At 46.2% G+C, this 18,549-nt stretch overlaps 1 protein-coding gene across 2 annotated transcripts in view; it reads right to left on the reverse strand.

Moving 5' to 3' along the window:
* Positions 1 to 18,549, reverse strand: part of PDE4D (phosphodiesterase 4D) — a 1,494,598-nt gene that overhangs the window by 750,460 nt on the left and 725,589 nt on the right. The window contains exon 1 of one of the 2 annotated variants that reach the window (XM_078675126.1): positions 7,537 to 7,667. The exons of the other annotated variant lie outside the window; for it this stretch is intronic. Within the exon in view, the coding sequence (XP_078531252.1) occupies positions 7,537 to 7,601 (65 nt within the window). The 5' untranslated portion in view covers positions 7,602 to 7,667. Of the gene's footprint in view, positions 1 to 7,536; positions 7,668 to 18,549 lie in introns of those variants that run through there. 2 annotated transcript variants of the gene reach the window in all.

The raw sequence follows: 18,549 nt of genomic DNA on the forward strand, positions 1-18,549 counted from the left end.
AACTACTTTTTTGTGGATGTGCTGCTTGTGAAAGGGAGTTATGCTGTCACCAACAGTGATGTTAGCCAATGTCGAAAGCTGACCAGCCCACTGCCCCACGCTGTATATTGTAGAGGGTGGAAGAAAAATGTGATTGACACATTAACAGACTAATGGATGAAGACGGCTGGTTGAAAGTCCCTATAAGTAGGTATATTATACCTATCATTTTAGTACAATGAAAAGGTCTTGGCTACGCCAGACCTAATGAGAACACATACATGCAAGAAACTGGAATGTCACAGTATTGGTGATTCTTTGTGTGATATTATTGTATAATTTTACCAGGAAACAGTAATATCACTGCACCTGTTTGGGCACATCTCCACCCCATCTCCACCCCAGATAGCTAAGGGAGTCTGTCTGCAAGAGACACCTGTAATAACATGCTATCTTTTCTGGGACTTTGTTTTGGAAAATTTCTAGGGCAAACAAAGCATTTTTCCTGAACGGACAATCAGGTGCTCTTTCCTCTCCCCATGCCTCTGTCAGCGTAGTAATAGCTGTTTTTCCAGCTGGAGAGTGTACTATTTTGTCTAGAATTAAAGTTATGCTAAATAAATGCTCTGGATTTGCGCTAGCCAGAACTAAACACTAGTGACGATATTTACGTTTTCCAATGTTAGGTCTGTGTCATGAATCAAAGTATATCGAGGGTAGCCTCACATACTCAAAATAATGGAATCTTATAATATTTGGAAGCCAAGTTTGCTGTTTTCTGTATTTACTTTATCATGGGTTATCTCAACCACCCTGTTTCTGCCTCGGATCTAGCCCCATCACACCGGAGCTAGGCCAGCTACCTTCAGTTCATAGAGCACCCAATACTTGCAAACAGATGTTTGGAGGAACTTTTGTTTGAGCAAAGCAGAGGAGAATAGAATCATGCGAAAGGATATGATGGTATGGTTATCATTTCATTTTATTTCCTTTATTTCGATCAAATAGATCATAAAAGGTAGCATCCAAATAATTAAACAGTACAAATGGTTATTACAAATCTGTTGACAATGATTAAAAAGGCTATACAGTTTCCATCCTGGTGAACAAATCAGACAATAACAGAAGTTTACCTATCATACATCACACATTGGATTTTTAAAATGACAGAGATTATGTGCACTGTGTTTCAGTTAGAAATCAGGAATACATGAATGCAATTTTAAAACTGTGCCTAGTCTATGTCAGCGCGTACAGCAAGTACGAATATGCCACATCGCAGTTAGAAATTTGGCTACCGTAAACACAATTGGAGACGATACGTCCGTTTTTAATATTCTGTAGGCAGGCAAGTAGTGCCTGAAACCCAGAATTTTAAGTAGGGGAACAAGCCAATACTTTCTTGGTTTCTGATAGGCCTTACAGAAAAAGATGACATGCAAATCGGTTTCCTGTTGATACGAGCATGCTGGACATAGCTCTGGGGTGGAGGGATGGGACCAGGTACTGCTAAATGCTTTGAGGGGGAGTGTGCCGTACCTCCACTGTAGAAATAGTTTTCTTGTCAGAACAGGCATATTTTGTCAAGGACAAGTTCCCGTTGATAGGAGTCTTTAGATTGAATAAATGAATGTGTTAGAGACCCCATGCGTGAGTTCTGTAATGATGATGTTATTTTAAATTCATAGTAGTCCTTTGATAAAGATTTACGGGATACCCTGTTACAAGCGTTGGCTGGGTCCAGCCAGTATGGTTATCACCTCCAGCCTGCCAGCTCCATCAGGCCACTGAGGGTGTGACGTTGCTTTGGACCATCAACACAACAACCACAAGAAGCGCTGCGGGCACTGCACGAGAGGGGGTCTCGCCTTCTGAATGGGAGACAGGGTTGTTGGCAGAGCACAGTCTGTTATACTGCAGAGATGAACACACATACACAGCAGCAATCACACACCAGCGTGCGCACACACACGCCACTGTGCGCACACACACAAAAATCACACACACAGTCATCAGCCCACACCCACACACACACTTCAGGTGCTGCATGAGAGGTGGTCCCACCATCTGAATGTGAGGCACAGTTGTCTGCACCGTTTAGTCTGTTTTACTGCAGAGATGAACAAACAAACACACATGGACACACCATCACACAAACACAACAGTGCGCGAATACACATACCACCATGCACATACACCACCAAACACACACCAGTGCATGCACACACACATACAGAGGCAAGCGCATGCACACATAGTCAGACACAAGCACAAACCAGCAAACACACATGCACGCGCGCACACACACTTCATGTGCTGCACGAGAGGTGGTCACACCTTCTGAATGTGAGGCACAGTTGTTGGCATATCATAGGATAATATATTGCTGAGATGAACAAGTGGACACAGACAGATAGACACACAAATACACACAGAGACACATCATCACATACACAAACAGACAGACATACATCAGCGCGAGCACCCACACACACACCAGCTCACATACATTTCCTTCTGACCTCCACTGCTTGCACAGCCATGCACCACGTGAAACCGACAACATGCTTGCACACAACTGCAACCCTCCCTTCAACATCCAGAACCCGTATAAAGCCAGCTCAAAAGTAGCTTCGCCTACTCAGAGCATCCATGCTGGACCCCTCTGTGTGACCGCTAAGAATAAACCACTGTCAATCACTTCCGGATCCTTTATTGCTCTTGCTTCCGGTTATCGCAGACTCCGCGGACACCTTCATACCTGCACCAGATGCTGCTGCCAATCAGTGTCTTCAGTCAAAAGCGCGTGGCTACAAAGCAATCAGAACAGCCATCTGTGCGAGGGCCAGGAACTCTCAAGAGTCAGGCAGCCAATCAACATGAAGGTAACCACCTGCATAGGAGAGTCCAAACTCCTCAGAACCAAGCCACTTCTGCAACTATGCCCCACGAGCTATCTACTCTACGGATCTGAACACTCAAAGAAGTGCACAGGTATGTTTAATTTATATACGGACAACAGTAAATTAAATACTGCACTGTCTTCAACTCTGAAAGCTTAGCTGCTCGAACGCACCGACACTCTGCCTTTATTGTATGATGAAACAGATGTTTATTCTTATGAGGTAAAGAAAAACCTCCCCTCCTCCCCGGCGGTACTCAGGTCGAAACACCGCACAGCCTGACCCCAGGCCGATGTTCTTGAACCATGCGCTACCTTTCTTGTACTAAAAATGGCGGCGCGTTCTGTACATGCCTTTGAGGCGTGAAGACAGGTGCAAAGAACAAAGCAGCGGAAATCAGATTCATTATACATGTATAAACCACAAAGAAGTGTAGAAGAGAAAAACAAACTGGAAAAGAAAAATTCCAGCAATAAATCTAGTCCACTGGTGATGTTCCCTTGAGAGCGCCATCGCACGAGAAAGGAGTCTTGTATTTTACAGGTATTCCCTGACTAGTAGGGGAGCGGGAAAGACTAGGCTGCGCCTGCAGGGACGCTGATCACACCTGAGGTCAAAGTTAGCCAGCCCACCTGGCGAGGAGCAGGTGCCAAGGGGGCAGAGACTGCTGACGAGCTCTGGGGCAAGGCAGGCACAGGGAGGGCTGCAGCCACTCACAGCCTCCGGATCCAGCAGAGGAGAGCATCATGGGAGGAGCAGCTGGTCATGCCGGGCTGTGCAGGGGGCCGCCCCAGCCTCATTAGCCCTCACTGCACGGAGCCAGAGGGAGGGGGCAGGCACTCTGTGGAAGAGAGGCTGGCAGAGGGATGCCTGAAGAAATGCTGAACACCCACAGAAAAACCCAATATACTCCCGTGTGCACAATAAGTCTTAAAGGTGCTGGGGAAAAAATCCTAAAATCCCACAATAGAGAGTGATACTCAGTGGGGGAAAATAGTCAGACATTCCTGGTGGCAGAGTGAGGTCCGGGAGGGAGCCCCCTGCAGTAACCCTGAGTGCAGACTGCACACTGAGGCTCGAAGGATAGGAGCACCGTTATTCTTGAAGGCAGGGTGAGGAGAAGGAAACCTTGCAAGTGTGATTGTGGTTGTATTTATATAGCGCTTACTACCCCATACGAGGCGATGAAGCTCTTTACGGCGAGTAACACGCTACTCCGCCACCCAAGGTTTGTATTTGCATTTCATACTTGTAGAGCGCCCAAGTCATCCCCTGAGAGATGTCCCGACACTGGACTGAGTCAATGACTGGTTGTGATGAACAGCCTAAAGTGGATACACCCATGTCTTCAACTTTTTTCTGCAAGTTAGCAAATCCGACACAGTGTGTAGATCCTGAGGGAAGAAGTTAAAATAGCGTTCACCCATCTGGGTTTTCTTAATTTTTTTACAGGAAATCAATGTCTTTAGTGACTGATCTGAGATTCCGAGTAGGCTTGTAAACTTTATTAAGAAATAGCCTGGGGCTGTTGCCATAAAGTGCTCTGTGCGTTTTGGCACCGTAACTTAAAGATGGCTCATTTGCGGACTGGTAGCCAATGGAGCTGGTCAAGGCAAGAAGATACTGAGCTCCATTTCCCTATGTTGCAAATAAGTTTGGCAGCTATATTGTGGACAGTTTAAAGCCTTGAGAACAAATAATCGGACATGTCAACATTCAGCATTTCCATAGTCAATCATTCTGAGGATTAAAGTTTAAATGATGTTCCTTCTCCAAGCTACTAGGATCCATCAGAATTATTTCTGGAGGATACTTAGCAGTCCCAAACTTTTCCCTGGAACCCTAGTTACTTGATCTTGTAGGGACAGAGAATTCTTAATGAGAGAGCCCAAATTGTGAACCCTTTTTTGGGTGTAGGTGCGGGGCCTAGCATAGCTGGCCACCATGACCAATTTCAGAATTGTTCTGCACCTCTGAACGACAACCTTTCTGATGTATCTGCATTTAGTTTCAGACAGCAGAGATACAGCCACTCTGCCTCCTCAGAAAGACACAACTAAATTATCTCTTATTTCATCACACTTATCTTCAATAGAAATAATTTGTTGATTGTCATCGGCATACATGATGATCTCAAATCCTCTTTATTTCACAATATTGGCCAGTGGAGCCAAATAAATATTAAACTATGTGGGGCTTAAAAAGCCCAGGGGAACTCCTCAATGCCGATCTTTGGGGGTAGATTTAAAAGGAGGCAACTGCACAGATTGTGTTCTATCACTCACCACCAAGTGCTAGCAACAATCAAAATATGAAATGCAATGTCCACAAGATATACTATGGGTTATATCTGTCACTAAACCGGCATAAATATAAGGCTGCAGACGCAATTAGAGAGAGGCGAGCCTTTATTGATTTTGAAGGTCGTCAAAGAGCATCAGATCGGTCCAACAGTGCAACACTTCTTTACCTTATTATGTTAGATCCTCACTGCCCATGTGAAGCCATGATCAAAGTGCCCCATCAGCTTTACAAAGATTTTTATTGCCCAGGAGCTACAAGCATCATACTGCCCCCTCAGGTTTGCATTAATAGTCAGAGCCAATGCGCCAAGATAACCATATTGTTCCATAGGTTTATCCAATCTGCAATGGCCAATAGCCCAAGAGGTGGACCTGCAGCATGCACAAGATACCACAATAATCCAAGAACCCCAGAGAACAGCTGTCACTCTTCCCATCAAAGCTAATGCCAGACTAATGTTGTGGCGGGAAGGACATCCAGTGTCATCCTGATTCTTATCAGGATTCTTCACACCTGAGAAAGCACACGTGGTGACGTAGACCTCTGATTCTACTTATTGACTGATAGATACATCGGTAAAAGGCCTGCACAGTCACCATTACATTGTTACTTTTCTTTGTCTGTTGTGCCTTTTTTCACTAGATTATTCAGCTCAAATTCATCAATACATTCACTTGAGGTCGGGTGCCATCGACATGTCATTCTCTGCTCTTTCTGTTGGTTCTTACTACCACAAACCAGCGCTTTCTTTTGGTCTCTGGATGTTACCCTTGCAACGCTATTCCTGTAAAGCGAGAATAACCCAACAGCATCACTCCAAACACCCCTACACTGCACTGACAAGATGCCCTGGAGTCACCTTGGGCAGTGGGTGCTGATAGTCCACCGCTGAGGTATTAATAGCATCCCTTCTGTGCCAATCACCTCTGTTTTTACACACAGAGGGGTGGACGCGGCTACCACATTGGACAACAAACCCTCTAGGCCCAACCACCAACCAGTCTTTTCAGTAGACCACAGGGCAGCCATTTTGTGCTCTGCTCTCCATGGTGACGAGGGAATCAATATGGGTGATCCGAGCTGCCACCTGTGCACGAGGGGATGCATTTCAGGCTGCATCAGCAAGGTTTCCGCGATGGAGCCTGAAACCTTAAACTGAAGATAAGGATCCCTGGACAAGCCTTTCTACTTAGCTGGCTATAATTACCCTCAATCATCTTGGGAAAAACAGGATAAGTGGCATTGTTTCTTCATCAGCGCGGTAGGAAATGCTCGTTTGGATTGCTGTGGGAAGAGCCCTGGAATGCTGCGGCTGTTTGCTCCTGGGAGATGGTGCAGCAGGCAGGGAAAGTTGCAAGAGAGGAAAGAGCACAGAGGCAAATCTGTACTTCCCAACTACCGCAAGCAAGCTCTCTCGATGTGTGCCAAATGAGGTTAACGTGACATTTCAAAGATATTTAAATGGCCCAATGGAAGGACAAACTTGATAAGACATCCTGGGAATACACTGAAGAGTTGTGACCTCAGAGTACATACATCTGAGGGAGAAACAAACAGCCCTGCACCCTTCTCATTCCACAGAAAAACATCAGCCTTTTAATCTTTCACAACAATACTCTTCAGCCATCAGTGGAGGTGGCGGGTATTGCATAACCACTTATGCAACTCAAGAATGGCATAGTGCTCAGATGCAGCCGAGTGGGAGAAGGGCGCTGTGCAAAAAACAAGTAAATTATAGACTCACACGAGAAACCAGCTAACAACATTTCCAGGGCTGCCGTTAATAACCCTTCTATAAGCCTCACGATCACATTAGTCAGATCAAATTATTCAAATTACATTAGTTAGTTAAAAGCCTCACATACACACTATGGTATTTTTACACTATGCACTCAATGGAAACATTAATCTAGCGCTTCATACTTGAGAACAACTTGGTTTACATCAGCAGAGGACAATTCAAAGAAAACAGGTATGCCACGCAGTGCCAAGCAAGATGAGAAGAAAATAGCGAGGGAGACGCTTTGTCCTTGAAGTCAGACATTAAAAGCAATGTCGCTCCGAGTCAAAAGTAAATCTGGGAGGGTTATGTACATTCCAGTACGCGTCAGACTCAAAAAGCGTTGCCAAAGCACACACTGGAGCTATAAACACCGTGCCATGAAAAGAGGGCAAAGCCTCACACTGACAAGCTGCACCAAACTCTCACACTCATATCCTCGCTTCACGAAATAGTGTGATCCTCGGCATGTCGTGTTATCGCTCTTCCCCGGTTCCATTATTTGTTCAATTTGAGAGAAATAACAACACAAGCCACAAAACTGACTGAAGGTATGTAAGAGGAACTTACCAAGCGCCATCTGTCGCCCTCAAGGAGCTAGTAGAGCGAGATCTCGGCTTCATAACAATGCTCATTTTGTGATCGAATTCCGCGGTGTTTGGGCGCTGAAAGTTCCCCTGATCCTGCCGCTCGCATGTCACGCGCTCCACGGAGGACAGAGCGCGTTGTCCGGGTCCGAGGGCACAGGGATGCTCGCACTGTGCCAGCGGGGTTCCGGCATGGCTCTATCCACGTCCTGTCTGCGCGGAGACGGGCTTCTAGGAGCGTTGGTCCTGTCGACAAATCCAAGCACTTATGCGGACTGACGAGCCCCTTTCTTCCCAAACTTGTGCGGCTAAGAAGCGGCAGCGCTGCTGTCCCCAGCCTCGCAGCGCCGGGGAAAGAAGAGCAGAGCGAGTGGCTTCTCCGTGGGGGTCACATGGGACCCTCGGATGCTGACGGGACCCTCGGATGCTGACGGGACCCTCGGATGCTGACGGGACCCTCGGCTGCTGACGGGGACCCTCGGGTGCTGACGGGACCCTCGGATGCTGACGGGACCCTCGGCTGCTGACGGGGACCCTCGGATGCTGACGGGACCCTCGGCTGCTGACGGGGACCCTCGGATGCTGAGGGACCCTCGGCTGCTGCCGGGACCCTCGGATGCTGACGGGGACCCTCGGATGCTGACGGGCGCCTCGGCTCCTTGCGCGCGGTTTCCAAGGTAAGATGTTTAAAGGTTGCCTCGATTCCTCCCAACTCCAGTGTCAGGAAGAGAGCCAGATGTGAGGAAACACCTCTGAGGCTTCCGTAGAGGTGAGGCTGTCAGGAAGGCTGCGTTAGGTCACCGCCGGGGATGCAACAATGCCTCCCTTCACCCCGGGCTGCTCACGAGCACAGGCGCTGTCATCCCCACGACGACACTGGCATCATTTGTGGATGAAACCGAGCGCTTCCCGGGGTGAACTCTGACGTCAGCCCGAGCACCTCGAGGAGCCTGATAGAAAATGCAAGTCCCCTGGCGAGTCAGCAGCAATTACTTACAGCGCAGCCTACCACAAGGGGTTAAGTGCACTGTCAAAAAAAAACCTGCACAGTATTTATTCCTGGTTTACAAGAGCAGAAGGAAGTCGCTTCCCAAACTTTTTAGAACGACGACCCAATTTTTGGAAAGACAAACTTCTGCGACCCATCTAGCTTGCCTTTCACTGACATTAGGCAGAGGTAATTTTTAATGTAATACTAGGAATGCTTTCAAATGAGAATTACCAAAATAACATAGTTTTTACAAATATTTGCGTTCATCTCAAACAGCAATTGTTTATAAATGTTGTGACCTTGACCCCGCTCTTTGATGTGTCTTTATAGGACCGTGGCCAAGATGTTGATCTGACCATCGAAGTGGCAGATTGTGGACTGCACAGGGAGCTGGAACACTTTTCAGTGCAGGTTGCTGGCCTGTGGCATCTGCTCACAAAAATAGCAAGGGATTCTGAAAACATTTGGTTTTGATACCCATGAGTTTAGCAAACTTGATCTGAAAAATCCCTTCGACAGTAGAGTAGGAGGTAAGGCCTTATATCCAGTTGTGTGTTCAAGCAAGGCCCAGTGGTATATATATATATATATATCTCAGTTTTATACAACACAAGCATGCCTAAAGGCATTAGGGTATTTTGCATAAGCACCAAATTACATTATGTAACACCAGATTAATTTGGATTTAAGCATGGGCAATTAAACAATTTCTCCAGCGCTAACACCAGGCCTCAAACATGGTTCCTCACATGCAAAGTTGGTAGCCCTGGTCGTTAAGTCCATCTAATACACAAGTGTGATGATAGTGTATAATTACGTATAGTGAGCATATTCTCTGTTGAAATGGATTTGCAAAGTAAAAAAAAAGAAAACAACAGAAAAAAATACTGGAAGCAGGGCTCGAGTCGGGGTACAACGCGGGTGGACGGCATCCCCCACTTATTTTACCGGGTTTTTACCGGGTGAACGCCGTTCCCCCTGCCCAAAAGCTGGACTTCACTCTTTGGCCTCTCTGGGGCGAGATCGGAGCTCATTCAGAATGCTGCTCACACGCTGGCTTCTTTGACTCAATCACATCTAAGGGGTGAGCGAGGGGAACAATGAGTCTGATGGCACAAGCCACCTTTCGTGACGTCACTTCCTGTCGTGACGTCACTTCCAGTGACAGCGTCCCCCCACTTCTTTTTTTAAGGACTTGTGCCCTGACTGGAAGGTTCACCTCGAGTTGTACTTGGGAATCCTTGCAAGGGTTTGTTTTATAACTGGACTTCGGGACATAGTTCGGCACCTTCACACCAGTGGTGCTGGGAAAATTGTCAGAATGGGGATGATGACATCAATGTTACATCACTGAAGTTATAAGGAATATGAAGAAAGTGTGCCAAATGTATTAAGCTGGAGAGTGGCAAAGGTTTAGTAGCTGGTGATGCATTGTGGAGCACAATGTTGAAAATACATTACTAAAACATTGCGCAGTAGTGCACTGTCATTTACACACAGCACATTTTTCATTGAAATGGCCACTCAGTTTGCACATACAGTTTTACTGATAAAACTATATAGCCTACAAATGATAAATTGTAGAGATCAGGTTTCAGTGAATATTTATCATTTGTGCATCAACATGAAAAAGTGTCTTGATTTATTTTGATCCTTTCAAAATCTTTGTTTCCATGGCACTTCAGAATTATACACAAATGTGTTCCAATGTTGCTTTCCAAAGTGCTGATATATTCTGAAATATGTGTGCAGTTCTTTTATATGTATTTACATTTTGCTGTGTGTTGCTAAAAATGACATCCTACAGACTTTCCTTTCACACTCCACGTAACCCATTAAGATTGTAACCTCGTTTAGGTTAAAAGTTGTTCTCACTTTGCAGTCAGGAAAATAAAAGTTAACACAGTCCCCATGTTAAAAGAATAAGCATCAATTTGCCATAAGACAAGGTCTGACATTTGACTTTTCTTTTTGAAGCAAAGCAAATGTGACAAGATACATACAAAATGTAAAGACATATTTATTTATTGCTTTTTGCAACCTACAGGAAATCGGCTGGCGACCGACCCACAGTTTGAGAAATACTGTTCTACACACTTCACCGCCTTCTCATGGAGTTTAATAAAGGCATGTTACCCTTCACAGACACTACAAGCAGAAACTAGACACAGGAAACGCAACCTTTCATCCTTCTGAGGTTCAATCATTGAGGGTCTGTAGAATATGCAAAAGTGCATTTTGTAGTACATAATGCAGTACTACTATAGTACTACTAACTTACCACAAAATGCAATTCAGTAACCTACGATTGTAAATCTCCACCTTCACCTCTTCTGTCTTTTCTATGGAGAGATCTTCCTGTAAGTTTATGATGTAGTCAGGAAAGCATTCCCACCGAATCGGGTTAGGAATGCTTTCCAAACGATTTTGTATTTCGGGAGTCCTACTGACCGATTACGATGTGTCCGGATGGTTATGGACTCGGTTCGTTCGGACTCCTATTGACTTCAATGGGAGCCTGTATTCCAAACGAGAACACAGGCTCCCATTGAAAAAAGAGGTGGGTGGGGAAAACCTTGCACCCTGTGGCGAGCACCCCATGGTGCCTGCCACACTGTGCATGGTTGGGGAGGGGGGTCACTTGTATACCCCCACAGGCCCCATCTGGAGGCCAACGGGTGAAGGGGGCCTGCTATGGGCCCCCAAAGTTTGATTCCCACAGCCGTTTAGTCTAGGCAATAATGATTCGGAATGGCTTTCCGAATGGGTCATCGTACTTGCTCGTTCGGAACTGTCTCCATTGTGCTGTACAATTCGACTACGGACGGCTTCCTTGCATCGTAATCGGTCATTCGGAAAGGTCATAAATTCAGTCTGGAACATAGATTCCGAATCTGATTAACAGAATTCGAATTCCATTCGGAGCCTTTTATGACGGCATCGTAATCGGCACCTTAGTAGTAAATTTAGGAGGGACCAGGGCAAGTGCATAGAAAAAGGGGCAAATGTACTACTAAATGAGAGGGGTTTAGGCAGGAGTAACATGGGGGTTAGGGAAGGTTAAGGAGGTGTTTAGGGAAGGATGTGAACCCACAGACAAAAGAGTAATCCTTTGCTATTCAGAAGCTGCACTTCTAAAGTTACTACAGCCACAAAGGACCCAAAACAGTAGTTACTGTACTCGAGTTCAGAGCTGGAGTTAGTTCATCACCACAAACGGCCAATCACTGGTACAGCAGCACCCTCCCACAGAAAATAATGGAGTTAGGGACTTAAACTAAAACCCTATAGGAAATAATGGTAAATGAAATAAAATTATTTAAACTAGTTAAAAATATAAGTACGCATCATTTAGTGTTAAAAGTTATCTATTTTTTAAAATTATTTAATCTAAAATATTTTAATAGTCTTTTTAATTTAAAAATAAATGCATCATTAATTTGAATTAAAATATCGCATCCAAAGAAATTGTGTGGGTTTGCTAATTGGTCTGCGCATCTCTTGACATACTGAGTCTAGATTTTAGTTTTCAAATAAACCTGTAAGCGGTGCTCAAATGACGTTATAATACCCACCCACCAGGGTATTTTTATCTCTAGACCTGCAGAGTCTAGAACAATGATCAATCGCAATACACCAGAGCACACCCAATCACTATATCTGTAATCCAATAAGGTGATGAGACAAGCGATAATGGAGATTCTTCCCCGTGATGAGTTTCCAATTTATCCTTAGTCCAATGTCCTTTCAAATTAGATTTCAACCACACTTCTGAATCAGGTCTTTTGACTTTTATTTCCAATGTTCTCAATAAACGAAGAAACAGCAGCAGCCGACACGTTTTTGCCCACAGGGCTTTTTCAAGGCTGCGAAAGAATACATACATGACAACTATTGTAAACTATGAAATATCCTAGTCTCCAATATACACATAAACATTAAAGGCCCTCAAGGTGCATGATGTAACCATGGATGTTATTCCAACCCGAGAAGCTCCACCCAATTTGAGATATTATTCTCTTTGAGTGATTGCATGCATGTTAACAGTTAAAACAAGTGGTTGAGTTATTATTCACTTATGTGCAAAAGTTAAGTTAAAAAGTACCTGATGTGAGATATAGGAAAGTGAGAAGACTCAAATTGCTATCCTTGTATTGTTTTTATGAAACAAGGAAAGACAGAATATTCTCATGCTTTATTAAGGTGCAAAAGAACCCACCACCTAATTAAAATGCTTTAAGATCATCAAACGATACAGAAAAGGGGGTGGTGATGAACAGAGTGTCTGAATTAAGCAGACCACTCTTACCCAGTCCAAAGATCAGGGCTTGATCCATCACCGTTATTTATCTCACTGCCCCATCCCAGCTCAGAACCTGGCTGTATGCAAATTAGTCTGTCCCTGGCCCAGTGCATCATGGGAACAGGGCAGACCAAACTACAAAGCCAATTCTTCACCAGAAAGGAGACAAGCTACCGGGGACCGGTTTCTGGCATTTCAGCCTCTTCGGCCCGGCTTGCTTGAATCCTGATGGAGCAGTGAGAAAGGGACTCATGTCTGAGTATACCCTGCCACACCTATAGTGGCCAAAAACGATACAGAAAAGTGGGTGGTGATGAACAGAGTGTCTGAATTAAGCAGACCACTCTTACCCAGTCCAAAGATCAGGGCTTGATCCATCACCGTTATTTATCTCACTGCCCCATCCCAGCTCAGAACCTGGCTGTATGCAAATTAGTCTGTCCCTGGCCCAGTGCATCATGGGAACAGGGCAGACCAAACTACAAAGCCAATTCTTCACCAGAAAGGAGACAAGCTACCGGGGACCCGTTTCTGGCATTTCAGCCTCTTCGGCCCGGCTTGCTTGAATCCTGATGGAGCAGTGAGAAAGGGACTCATGTCTGAGTATACCCTGCCACACCTATAGTGGCCAAAAACGATACAGAAAAGTGGGTGGTGATGAACAGAGTGTCTGAATTAAGCAGACCACTCTTACCCAGTCCAAAGATCAGGGCTTGATCCATCACCGTTATTTATCTCACTGCCCCATCCCAGCTCAGAACCTGGCTGTATGCAAATTAGTCTGTCCCTGGCCCAGTGCATCATGGGAACAGGGCAGACCAAACTACAAAGCCAATTCTTCACCAGAAAGGAGACAAGCTACCGGGGACCCGTTTCTGGCATTTCAGCCTCTTCGGCCCGGCTTGCTTGAATCCTGATGGAGCAGTGAGAAAGGGACTCATGTCTGAGTATACCCTGCCACACCTATAGTGGCCAAAAACGATACAGAAAAGGGGGTGGTGATGAACAGAGTGTCTGAATTAAGCAGACCACTCTTACCCAGTCCAAAGATCAGGGCTTGATCCATCACCGTTATTTATCTCACTGCCCCATCCCAGCTCAGAACCTGGCTGTATGCAAATTAGTCTGTCCCTGGCCCAGTGCATCATGGGAACAGGGCAGACCAAACTACAAAGCCAATTCTTCACCAGAAAGGAGACAAGCTACCGGGGAACGGTTTCTGGCATTTCAGCCTCTTCGGCCCGGCTTGCTTGAATCCTGATGGAGCAGTAAGAAAGGGACTCATGTCTGAGTATACCCTGCCACACCTATAGTGGCCAAAAACGATACAGAAAAGGGGGTGGTGATGAACAGAGTGTCTGAATTAAGCAGACCACTCTTACCCAGTCCAAAGATCAGGGCTTGATCCATCACCGTTATTTATCTCACTGCCCCATCCCAGCTCAGAACCTGGCTGTATGCAAATTAGTCTGTCCCTGGCCCAGTGCATCATGGGAACAGGGCAGACCAAACTACAAAGCCAATTCTTCACCAGAAAGGAGACAAGCTACCGGGGACCGGTTTCTGGCATTTCAGCCTCTTCGGCCCGGCTTGCTTGAATCCTGATGGAGCAGTGAGAAAGGGACTCATGTCTGAGTATACCCTGCCATACCTATAGTGGCCAAAAACGATACAGAAAAGGGGGTGGTGATGAACAGAGTGTCTGAATTAAGCAGACCACTCTTACCCAGTCCAAAGATCAGGGCTTGATCCATCACCGTTATTTATCTCACTGCCCCATCCCAGCTCAGAACCTGGCTGTATGCAAATTAGTCTGTCCCTGGCCCAGTGCATCATGGGAACAGGGCAGACCAAACTACAAAGCCAATTCTTCACCAGAAAGGAGACAAGCTACCGGGGACCGGTTTCTGGCATTTCAGCCTCTTCGGCCCGGCTTGCTTGAATCCTGATGGAGCAGTGAGAAAGGGACTCATGTCTGAGTATACCCTGCCACACCTATAGTGGCCAAAAACGATACAGAAAAGGGGGTGGTGATGAACAGAGTGTCTGAATTAAGCAGACCACTCTTACCCAGTCCAAAGATCAGGGCTTGATCCATCACCGTTATTTATCTCACTGCCCCATCCCAGCTCAGAACCTGGCTGTATGCAAATTAGTCTGTCCCTGGCCCAGTGCATCATGGGAACAGGGCAGACCAAACTACAAAGCCAATTCTTCACCAGAAAGGAGACAAGCTACCGGGGACCCGTTTCTGGCATTTCAGCCTCTTCGGCCCGGCTTGCTTGAATCCTGATGGAGCAGTGAGAAAGGGACTCATGTCTGAGTATACCCTGCCACACCTATAGTGGCCAAAAACGATACAGAAAAGGGGGTGGTGATGAACAGAGTGTCTGAATTAAGCAGACCACTCTTACCCAGTCCAAAGATCAGGGCTTGATCCATCACCGTTATTTATCTCACTGCCCCATCCCAGCTCAGAACCTGGCTGTATGCAAATTAGTCCGTCCCTGGCCCAGTGCATCATGGGAACAGGGCAGACCAAACTACAAAGCCAATTCTTCACCAGAAAGGAGACAAGCTACCGGGGACCGGTTTCTGGCATTTCAGCCTCTTCGGCCCGGCTTGCTTGAATCCTGATGGAGCAGTGAGAAAGGGACTCATGTCTGAGTATACCCTGCCACACCTATAGTGGCCAAAAACGATACAGAAAAGGGGGTGGTGATGAACAGAGTGTCTGAATTAAGCAGACCACTCTTACCCAGTCCAAAGATCAGGGCTTGATCCATCACCGTTATTTATCTCACTGCCCCATCCCAGCTCAGAACCTGGCTGTATGCAAATTAGTCTGTCCCTGGCCCAGTGCATCATGGGAACAGGGCAGACCAAACTACAAAGCCAATTCTTCACCAGAAAGGAGACAAGCTACCGGGGACCGGTTTCTGGCATTTCAGCCTCTTCGGCCCGGCTTGCTTGAATCCTGATGGAGCAGTGAGAAAGGGACTCATGTCTGAGTATACCCAGCCACACCTATAGTGGCCAAAAACGATACAGAAAAGGGGGTGGTAATGAACAGAGTGTCTGAATTAAGCAGACCACTCTTACCCAGTCCAAAGATCAGGGCTTGATCCATCACCGTTATTTATCTCACTGCCCCATCCCAGCTCAGAACCTGGCTGTATGCAAATTAGTCTGTCCCTGGCCCAGTGCATCATGGGAACAGGGCAGACCAAACTACAAAGCCAATTCTTCACCAGAAAGGAGACAAGCTACCGGGGACCGGTTTCTGGCATTTCAGCCTCTTCGGCCCGGCTTGCTTGAATCCTGATGGAGCAGTGAGAAAGGGACTCATGTCTGAGTATACCCTGCCACACCTATAGTGGCCAAAAACGATACAGAAAAGGGGGTGGTGATGAACAGAGTGTCTGAATTAAGCAGACCACTCTTACCCAGTCCAAAGATCAGGGCTTGATCCATCACCGTTATTTATCTCACTGCCCCATCCCAGCTCAGAACCTGGCTGTATGCAAATTAGTCTGTCCCTGGCCCAGTGCATCATGGGAACAGGGCAGACCAAACTACAAAGCCAATTCTTCACCAGAAAGGAGACAAGCTACCGGGGACCGGTTTCTGGCATTTCAGCCTCTTCGGCCCGGCTTGCTTGAATCCTGATGGAGCAGTGAGAAAGGGACTCATGTCTGAGTATACCCTGCCACACCTATAGTGGCCAAAAACGATACAGAAAAGGGGGTGGTGATGAACAGAGTGTCTGAATTAAGCAGACCACTCTTACCCAGTCCAAAGATCAGGGCTTGATCCATCACCGTTATTTATCTCACTGCCCCATCCCAGCTCAGAACCTGGCTGTATGCAAATTAGTCTGTCCCTGGCCCAGTGCATCATGGGAACAGGGCAGACCAAACTACAAAGCCAATTCTTCACCAGAAAGGAGACAAGCTACCGGGGACCGGTTTCTGGCATTTCAGCCTCTTCGGCCCGGCTTGCTTGAATCCTGATGGAGCAGTGAGAAAGGGACTCATGTCTGAGTATACCCTGCCACACCTATAGTGGCCAAAAACGATACAGAAAAGGGGGTGGTGATGAACAGAGTGTCTGAATTAAGCAGACCACTCTTACCCAGTCCAAAGATCAGGGCTTGATCCATCACCGTTATTTATCTCACTGCCCCATCCCAGCTCAGAACCTGGCTGTATGCAAATTAGTCTGTCCCTGGCCCAGTGCATCATGGGAACAGGGCAGACCAAACTACAAAGCCAATTCTTCACCAGAAAGGAGACAAGCTACCGGGCACCGGTTTCTGGCATTTCAGCCTCTTCGGCCCGGCTTGCTTGAATCCTGATGGAGCAGTGAGAAAGGGACTCATGTCTGAGTATACCCTGCCACACCTATAGTGGCCAAAAACGATACAGAAAAGGGGGCACTCTGTTCATCACCACCCCCTTTTCTGAATCATTTTGCCCACCATAAGCGTGGAAGGGTATACTCAGATGTGAGTCCCTTGCTCATTGCACCATCAGGATTCAAGCAAGCCGGGCCGACGACGCCTGAAATGGCAGAAACCGGTCCCCGGAAGCTTGTTTCCTTCCCAGTACAAGAATTGGCTTGGTAGTTTGGTTTGCCCTGTTCCCATCATGCACTGGGACAGGAACAGGCTAATTTGCATATAGCCAAGTTCTGAGCTGGGATGGTGCAGTGAGCTAAAAAACGGTGATGGATCAAGCCCTGATCTTTGGACTGGGTAAGAGTGGTCTGCTTAATTCAGGCACTCTGTTCATCACCACCCCCTTTTCTGAATCATTTTGTCCACCATAAGCGTGGAAGGGTATACTCAGATGTGAGTCCCTTGCTCATTGCACCATCAGGATTCAAGCAAGCCGGGCCGACGACGCCTGAAATGGCAGAAACCGGTCCCCGGAAGCTTGTTTCCTTCCCAGTACAAGAATTGGCTTGGTAGTTTGGTTTGCCCTGTTCCCATCATGCACTGGGACAGGAACAGACTAATTTGCATATAGCCAAGTTCTGAGCTGGGATGGTGCAGTGAGCTAAAAAACGGTGATGGATCAAGCCCTGATCTTTGGACTGGGTAAGAGTGGTCTGCTTAATTCAGGCACTCTGTTCATCACCACCCCCTTTTCTGAATCATTGAGATCATCAAAGGCTGCAGGTGATGACTAGGATCTCACCTCAAGAATCGAATTTTGTCGTTTGTAATGAAGTTGCTACTCGATAATGGCCTAGCTTATTGCAAGGAAATTTTCCGTGTAGAATGGATGCTATAGTTTAACAAAGAAAAGACTCCAATCAGGAGCTACATTTACAAGAAGAACCAGTATTGAAGTCTGAATCACTCCTGATACACAATAAATCACAAAGGAAAAATAATTTCTGTCTCGAAAAGCCTGAAAAATACACAAAAGGACGTTGAATGAAGTCAATTTAAATAATGTCTGGAAGTTTTCCAAGAGAGAATATCCAGAATGAGTAGGGCTCAGTGCTCCAGAATTCTTTCAAAAAAGCTTACCAAAGGAGGCCTGTTAAATGTAACTACAGTGACAGCTGATACTCAGTAACACAAAAAAGGAATATTTTAACTGAACCTATGCCTGGGGTCTCAAAAACGGCGAATGAATAAAATCTTTTCACAATTTGAGCTTATGGAGGGGAAAATAAAATAATCTGGACTC

The sequence above is a fragment of the Lissotriton helveticus genome, chromosome 2_1 (assembly GCF_964261635.1).
Source record: "Lissotriton helveticus chromosome 2_1, aLisHel1.1, whole genome shotgun sequence".
Classification (NCBI taxonomy): Eukaryota; Metazoa; Chordata; class Amphibia; order Caudata; family Salamandridae; genus Lissotriton; species Lissotriton helveticus.